This window comes from Octopus bimaculoides, chromosome 3, assembly GCF_001194135.2.
Source record: "Octopus bimaculoides isolate UCB-OBI-ISO-001 chromosome 3, ASM119413v2, whole genome shotgun sequence".
Taxonomy (NCBI): Eukaryota; Metazoa; Mollusca; class Cephalopoda; order Octopoda; family Octopodidae; genus Octopus; species Octopus bimaculoides.
The window spans coordinates 44523167-44532521 of NC_068983.1; the positions used below are offsets into that span (position 1 = coordinate 44523167).

The following is a 9355-nucleotide window of genomic DNA, read 5'->3' on the forward strand; positions in this document are numbered from 1 at the left end:
CAGCTGACAATTGTCACCATACTGGACAAAATGCATGTTTTCCAGTTCTGAGTTAATATACTGCTGGGGGTGACTTTGCTTTTCATCCTTTCAGGTTCAATAAAATAAGTACAAGTAAGTGACTACATTTTTCACCTAAAGTGGCTGATTTTGTACCAAATCAACATAAAGAAAGGAATGAAAAGTTTGAAGCATGATTTTTTCTTTTCTTTTTACCTCTTTTCTTTCTAGCTTCCATTTGGCCTCCCCAAAATTTTACCAACTTGGAAAAAAGATCTAGAAAAATATGTTGAACATCCAGAAAGTCTTCCAATTCATGATTTCAAGAAGCATCAAAAGTAAGTCTTGCCAGCTTTGGTTAAACTGTCCAACCCATGCCAGCATGGACAACGGATGCTAAATGATGATGATGATGATGATATATATTGTGATGAAAAAGAAATAAATAAAAATAATAATATTAACTTCCATTGGAAGTCAATCTCAAAGGGAGAGATGTTGTGGTAAGAGTCATTGACACCCCTGGGGGATTGGAAGAATGGACAAGCCGAACTCTTATAAAGAGTAGAGGTCAGTAGTAGTCGGGTAGAGAGCATTTTGGTAGTGCCATGAAGTATGTTGTGTGAACACATTGATTAAACCTCCGCTACCTAAATTTGTATATACCCACCTCTGGAAGGATATAAAATATATGTTTATATTTATGTGTCTCTCTGTCGGTGTTGGTCAGTTTACATTTCTGCAGCTTAGCAGCTCGGCAGAACAGAATAATTAAATAAGTACTAGACTTAAAAAAAAAAAATAAGTCGTGGGGTCAATTTGTTTAGCTAAACCCTTCAAGGCAGTAGTGGGCTGTGGAAATAAATGGATGGATGGGTTTTGTTTTTCTTTTTTTTAAAGCAAAGTGCATCAGTAAATTTTTCTTTTTATGGTTTTGCAGATATTGGCCCAGGACAAAACATTCAGAGAACTTACTGGAAATGGATGTCACTCCAGTGCAGACAACCATCACAGTTGAACGAAACCCAACAACAGGAAAACTTCTCGGTTACCAAGAGGTGAATATATAATTTCCATGTGTCATAAATACAAAACTCAATATAGTGTCTCAGAAACTATAGGGATGCTAAGAGGTTTGGCTGGATTCTTGACACGCTAAAAATAGCAACCAAATCTTCCTCTGATCTCATGCTACCAATTTCAAAAAAAAAAGCACATTGAATAATGTAGATCTGGTTTCCATGGACATTGGGAAAAAGGATAGCATGGCCACACCACCATCGGTTGTCAAGCAATGTTGGGGGGACAAACACAGACACACACATATATATATATATATACATATATACGACAGGCTTCTTTCAGTTTCCGTCTACCAAATCCACTCACAAGGCTTTGGTCGGCCTGAGGCTATAGTAGAAGACACTTGCCCAAGTTGCCACACAGTGGGACTGAACCCGGAACCATGTGGTTGGTAAGCAAGCTACTTAACACACGGTTCAGATTATTTATTTTTGTCAAAAGAAATGTACCTACTTTAACGCACTGTATCTTACTTTTGATTATTTCAGGAGTTACTCACAAACACCATGTCTACAATTAAGAATTCTATGTCATTCAAAAGACCTCCAGGGCCACCAACACAGGATGTCAGAGGTTGTGCCACAAACTATCCATTTTGGCCAGGTATGTATTTATTTGGCAACTGATAGTTTGAAGAATTTCCTTTATTCTTGTTTACTTCCATTCTTGTAGAGTCATTGCCATATTGGTTCTCAAACTGATCTGTAAATGAAGCCTAGTACAATTGGCATATATTTACATGAAACTTAAGTAGTTTTTTTCTGTATCCTGAGTACTGTATAAAGACCCCTTCTAACACTTCCATTTACATGTTAAAAATTATCCATACAATAAGAACTTAAGGGCTCCTATACATGGAATTATACTATAGATTTATATGGATACCTAGTGTGCCGGTGGCACATAAAAAGCACCATTCGAGTGTGATCATTGCCAGTGTCGCCTTATTAGCACATATGTCAGTGGCACGTGAAAAAACAACATCCGAGCGTGGTCATTGCCAGTGCCGCTGGACTGGCTTCCGTGCAGGTGGAACATAAAAAATACCTTTGAGTGTGGCTGTTGCCAGTACTGCTTGACTGGCCCTCATACCAGTGGCATGTAAAAGCACCCACTACACTCTCAGAGTGGTTGGCGTTAGGAAGGGCATCCAGCTGTAGAAACTTTGCCAGATCAGATTGGAGCCTGGTGCAGTCTTCTGGCTCACCTGCTTTCAGCCAAACCATCCAACCCATGGAAAGCAGACGTTAAACAACGATGATGATGAATGTGTAAGATTAGCAATAAACATAATGGGAGTTGAGTGCTTTACAGATTCATGTATTATAGTACCATCATGGATCTATACTGTACTGCCCATTAAAAATCAGCTACAATTGTAGTTCCAATATGAAGGCACTTATTGCCAACAAGCCTGTTGAGTATGACAATCTGGTTTGCCCATATAAGATCAACACTTACCCTTTAAGTTAAGCATGCTTCGTGATATCAGCTGAAGTGATCTCAGCCATACCAAATTAGATAGTTGAAAAGTAAGATTATATAGGAATTCTATGTTGTTCACCAGCCATATTTGGAAAATAAGGGAAGAGAAGGCCCTTGAAAGTTTGAAACCATTTATTAACAACAGAAAGGGCACATTTTATATATAGAGTTTTAAAAATCTTAACAAACTACCTGAACATAAGAAATGAAATATTTAGTAAATACTCCCATACAGCAAAATATAGTCTGACCCAGTGGAAAATTTCACCATATCCATACTGGCCTTTCACCCACTTTTAAAAAAATAATCCTGGGAGCTGCTTGTTGAAAATTTTCCATGTAATAACAGATATGTACACATACACACACACACTTATACGTACGTACACACACACATGTATATATATATATATATATATGTATGCTAGCATGGAAAGCGGACGTTAAATGATGACGATATATATATATATATATATATATACACACATGTGTGTGTGTGTATGAGGATGAAAGTCAATACAATAATGCAATGATTTCATGCCAGCAGTTTATACTGATTACATTTTGCTTGTATTTCTTGGTGCTTTGTTTCAGGTGGTATGGATAAAATTCCAAGCTACAAAGGTCTAATTGCCAAAGGAAAGTATGACGTGATAGACTTTGAAAAAAGTAAGTTTTCTTTATTGTAGTTTAAACTGCTAAAAATCTCTGCAGCTGGTTTATTTCACTTAGAGACCAGTGTTCTTAGGTCTTTGTCAAGGTCACCTTTTACCAATAACAGAAGCATCTAAATGATAATTCAACATGCTAGAAATAGCAGTCAAACTTCTGCCTTAATCATACTCTATCATCTTTAACAATGTAATAATATATTATGTAATGTAGTCCTATACAATCATTCAAAAGAAGGAATGGTCCCTAATGGAATGTCTTTGATCTTAGGCAGTGGCAGCAGTCATTGTTGTCATCAGCACAAAAGCACAGTCACAGACTTTGTAATAGAAACAGTTTTGTACCTCACATTCTCTGGTCTTGGACAACACACAAATAATACTTACAAAACTACAAATGCTGGACTTCAGAATCTCTGATGATCTTTCTTGGTAACCCTCTACATTGAAGTAGCAAGAAAAAAAAAACCGACCAGTATGGAGAAAGCTTATCAAGTCATGCCAAAGACATGAACAGTCTTAATCACAAGGACCAACTGCAAATAATAATAAATAGCATAGGTGAAGGCATGTGGTTCCTGGACCAGGCTGTGTGTTGTGTTCTTGAGCAAGACACTTTATTTCACGTAGCTCCAGTTCACTCATCTGTAGAAATGAGTTGCAACATCACTGGTGCCAAGCTGTATAGGTGTTTACCTTTCCCTTGGATAACATCGGTGGTATGGAGACGGGATGCTGGTATGTATGGGCAATTACTGGTCTTCCATAAACAACCTTACCCAGACTTGTGCCTCGGAGGGGAACTTTCTAAGTGCAATCTCATGGTCATTCATGACCAAAGGGGGTCTTTACCATTTTTAATATAATAATAATTCATATATATAGATACCATTTTAACCATCTTTTTTCCCAGTCCTTCTTTACTCGAACATCATCCCTTATGCTCCTGTTCACCCAGCTGTAAACAACTAACCCTGCAATGGACTTTAATCCTGTTCAGGGGAAATATTGTGATCTTGGTTATTTATTCACCATGGGAATCAGATAACTGGACCCATGAATCCTAGGCTTTAAGACAGTAGTGTCTAGGAGTTGACGATGATGCTTTTTTTCTGAAGATGTTGACTCTCCTAGGAGCTATAAAGGTTATGAGCAATGTCCTTTTCTCTTAGTAAACCTATTAAAAAAAAAAAAGACTTTACTTGCCTCAGTCTGCTTGGTTGACAAGTACCCTACCTGAATTGTTATTAATTTTATCCGGTTTCTTTATTTATAGATTTACTTTACAATGCCCCTGGTCTCAAGGCTGGCATGGATTATGATGGCGAGGTACCTAAGGAAATTCCAGCTGCCCCAGAAATATATGTTGAAAAGGAATCAGATGAACCTGTCATTCCTCTAGTTGAAGCACCAAGCACTACAGAAGATACAGGAAAAGAAAAGGCTGCATCACCACCTCCAAAAGAAGTTTCAGATGAAAATAAAGAACAACAGCCACCACCTGCTGAAGATTCAAACAAAATAGAAACAGCTAAACAGTATTTGAAATTAACCGATCTCTTTGCACCAAGTGATGACCTTCTATCTGATGACCAGTTTCAGTTCCGGAAACCAACAAAGGAACATATTGAGACTGAGGTAGGCAGACAAATTTAAAAGTAGATTTATATTCTAGTTTTTACTTATGGTTGTGAATGTTCGTGGCTCAGTGGTTAGAACACCAGGCTTACAACCGTGAGATTGTGAGTTCAATTCACAGACTAGGCTGTGTGTTGTGTTCTTGAGCAAGACACTTTATTTCACGTTGCTTTTTAGTTCACTCAGGTGTAGAAATGAGTTGCGACGTCACTGGTGCCAAGTTGTATCGGCCTTTGCCTTGGATAACATTGGTGGGTTGAAAAGAAGGGGCTGGTATGCATGAGTGACTCCTGGTCTTCCATAAACAACCTTTGCCCGGACTTGTGTCTTGGAGGGTAACTTTCTAGGTGCAATCCCATGGTCATTCATGAATGAAGGGGTCTTTACCCTTTTACTTATAGTTATTTCTGAGAATTTTGGTGCAAGCATGGCTATATAGTTAAGAAGCTTGCTTTGAAAGCAAGGGGTTTTGGGTTCAATTCCCCTGTGCAGCACCTTGGGCAAGTCTCTTCTTCTAAAGCCCCAGGCCAATGATTCAGCCACTCTCCCAACTACAGAGCAACATGAAATGAAGAAAACAGCTCACATATGTTATATAAAATTACAGCTTGTGAATTAAAAGATTTTTTATTTATTTATTTGTAGACTGTTAATACTAAAACAACCAATATATCTAGAAGTGAAAGTTTAGAAGAGCTTGTGAAGGTAAGTCTTCTTTCTTTTCTATATATTTTGCTGTTCATTTTTGTTCATAGGTGTGATTGTTTGGTAAGAATAGGTGCTTCCATGGGGCGATAGGAGGAGTGGTGGGTAATCAAGAGTGGCTAATAACTGACATGGCAGTGCCAAGCGATCAACATATCCTCATGAAAGAAAGAGAAAAGATTGATAAATACGGAGACCTGAGAATTGAGATCGCTAATATGTGGCAGCTACAAGAGTCAAACATAAAGGTTATCCCTATTGTCATCGGAGCATTGGGTTCAATACCACCCAATCTGAAAAAACATCTGAAAACCTTAGAGATACCCCACAATCTAGGTGTATTGCAAAAGTTGGCATTACTTGGAACTGCATGCATAAAGTACTGTCTGTATAAGGTTCTTGTGACTTGACAAACAGTACAAACCCCCTGGTAGACACAATATCTTAAATCAACAACCTTACGATATTGTATACTGTGATAATTGTATACTATGATAATAATAATAATGTTAATCTTTTCTACTATAAGCACAAAACCTGAAATGTTGATGGAGGGGTAAGTTGATTACATCAACCTTCAGTACTCAACTGTTGGCCCTGAAAGGGTGGAAGTCAAAGTTGACTTTGAAGGAATTTGAAACCAGAATGTTAAAACTGATGAAATGCCACTAAGTATTTTTCCCAGTGTGCTAACACTCATGCCAGCTCACCACCTTAATAAGAATAATTATAATCTCTTCTGCTATAGGCACAAGGCCTGAAATTTTGGTGGAGGGGGTCAGTCAATTACATCAACCCCAATACTTGACTGGTACTTGTTTTATCAACCCTGAAAAGATGAAAGGCAAAGTCAGCCTTAACAGAATTTTAACTCAGAACATAAAGACAGATGATGTAGCACTAAGCATTATGCCCAGTGTGCTAATGGTTCTGCCAACTTACTGCCTTAGTTTTAATAATAATAATTTTGGTTGAGTCAATTATGGTCCAGTATAAGGTTTTCTTAGAAGCAACAGTAATTGAGAGTAATTAATTCCTTAGGATCAACATCAGGTTATAGAAGGCTTTTTAGCCAGATTTTTTTTCTTCTAGTTTTTTGTTTGTTTGTTTTTTTGTGGGGTGGGTAGAGTTCAAATTTTCAGAACTCTTATCATCTGTCTCCAGGTGAAAGAAGAAAAACCAGAAACACCAGCAGCACCAAAACCTGAAGAAGAAAAAGAGGTTTGGGCTGTAAATATTGATACCAAAACACCTGTAGATGATTTCTACAAAAGGATACCAGTTATGGCCTATAAGGTAAGACCATTGTTCAGTTTAAATAGTCTATGAAGCAAATGATTAGAAGGGTTAACCCTCACTGTATTTCTAAGCCATTTGGCAATATTGATCCATATGTGCGCTCTGTCGGTTACGATGACGAGGGTTCCAGTTGATTCGATCAACGGAACAGCCTGTTCGTGAAATTAACGTGCAAGTGGCTGAGCACTCCACAGACACGTGTACCCTTAACGTAGTTCTCAGGGATATTCAGCCTGACACAGTGTGACAAGGCTGACCCTTTGAAATACAGGCACAACAGAAACAGGAAGAAAGAGTAAAAGAAAGTTGAGGTGAAAGAGTACAGCAGAGTTCGCCACCATCCCCTGCCGGAGCCTCATGGAACTTTAGGTGTTTTCGCTCAATAAACACTCACAACGCCTAGTCTGGGAATCGAAACCGCGATCCTACGACCGCGAGTCCGCTGCCCTAACCACTGGGCCATTGCGCCTCCACGATCCATATGTGCACACACATCACATATGCATCACGTCTCTGAACCAACATGATCTTCAGAACTTACCTACCCATGCTTTACACTCCTATATCTTTATTCTGTCTTATATTCAAAACTTTTGTAGCTTGAAGTTAAACCTTGACACCTTGTCAACATGATCTTTATCTCTCTCTCTCTCTCTCTGCCTGAGGTGGCCATCTATCTCCTCTACAGCAACACTCTTGTTCCTATCCCATTATCATTCTTTAGTCTCTCTCTCTCTCTCTCTCTCTCTCTCTCTACTGCACCCCACTCAGTCAAGGAGGATTTGTCTTGCAATTTATTTGGTGACCTCCCTAGTGCCAGTATCATGAAAGAAAGCACCCAGCACAGATTGTAAAATAGCTGACATTAGGATGGGCATCCAGAACCATGCTAAAGCAGACATTGGAGCTCAATACAGCCCTCCCATGCCAGCATAGAAGACAGGTGTTAAATGATGATGTTGATGACTACTACTACTACTACCACCACCACCTGCAAAACCACCACCACCACCACCACTACTACTACTACCACTACTATCACTACTACTACTACTACTACTACTAGTACTACTACTACTACTACTACTACTAGTTCTTTTTACTTCCAGTGGCCCTTTGAGCTGGATATCTTCCAAAAGCAAGCTATACTGCGTCTTGAAAATCACGAAAGTGTCTTTGTTGCTGCTCATACATCTGCTGGAAAAACTGTAATTGCCGAATATGCCATCGCCTCGTCACTGCGGCATCTCACACGGTTAGCCTTACTTTATTTTTATATTAATTGCTTTCCTTGTAGTTTCCTATTCTTTTGCTGCTGGTTTCAATCATTGGACTGTGTCCTTGCTGGTGCACCACTTCCACTGTCATTTATAGTTGATCATGTCAACCACAGTGTTTTTTAGTTCAGCCTTGGTACTTATTTTAATGGTTTTTGTCTCAAAAATGGCCAAGTAATTGTTGGCATAAAAGAATGCAACACTGATTTATACAGACACAAACACTCACACACACACGTGCACAAATACACACACAAACACACACACGTGCACAAATACACACACACACACACATACGCACGCACGTGCACATACACACACACACATACACAAACACATATACATGCAAACACACTCACACATGCGCATATGCACACATACACGCACATACAAACACATACACACATGCACACACACACAGACATACACACATGCACACACGTGCATGTGCACATATATATATATTACTGTATTGACCAGACTATTGGCTGTTGTTATACACCACTGGTCACAATGCACTTCCTCTGATTGTTGTAACTTTTGGATGATGCTACCCTTCTCGTTAGGCAGGCAGGTCAACATTCCCCCTAAATGGATTGTCAATCTGCAGCAAGGTCACTCGTTTGCAGCTGAATCAAATGGAGCAACATGAAATGAAGTGTTTTGCTCAAGAACACTACACACAGCTGCTCTGGGAATTGAAACCACAACCTTACAATCATGAGTGCATCATCTATATTTGAATGTGTGTTTGTATGTAAAAGAATGCAAATAACAAAATCCAATTTTCATATAACCTTTCTTTTCTTTTGAGAGACAACTGGAAAGAGTTTACATTTAGGTTGTGTACCCAACTCTCGATTTAATGACTTTGATATTTTAGATCGCATGGTGTTGTTCCATATGTACATACATACATACATACATACATACATACATGCATGCATGGCCGGATATTGTTGTTTGAGACAGAGGGGCAAAGGTATGTACCATCATTTTCATAGCAATTTTCAATGGCCAGATAACTGAAGAGATGGCAGCGTGGGTTTCCGCCCCGGCATCTGAAACTCGGAGTTTTATCATGGCTACCAAATAATTGTCACATATTATATTACAGATAAATTCCTCTATTTACATAATATCAAGGTCTCTTTCTTTCTTTCTTTTGTTGTCTTTTCTATCAGTACATACATATAT

The 9355-nt window shown here is 38.7% G+C and overlaps 1 protein-coding gene across 1 annotated transcript in view; it reads left to right on the forward strand.

Moving 5' to 3' along the window:
* LOC106876526 (SKI2 subunit of superkiller complex protein) overlaps positions 1 to 9355 on the forward strand; it is a 38566-nt gene that overhangs the window by 5281 nt on the left and 23930 nt on the right. The window contains exons 3-10 of the mRNA XM_014925109.2: positions 232 to 338; positions 941 to 1058; positions 1572 to 1686; positions 3163 to 3237; positions 4516 to 4877; positions 5523 to 5582; positions 6747 to 6878; positions 7991 to 8136. Of these exons, the coding sequence (XP_014780595.1) occupies positions 232 to 338; positions 941 to 1058; positions 1572 to 1686; positions 3163 to 3237; positions 4516 to 4877; positions 5523 to 5582; positions 6747 to 6878; positions 7991 to 8136 (1115 nt within the window). The remainder of the gene's footprint in view (positions 1 to 231; positions 339 to 940; positions 1059 to 1571; positions 1687 to 3162; positions 3238 to 4515; positions 4878 to 5522; positions 5583 to 6746; positions 6879 to 7990; positions 8137 to 9355) is intronic.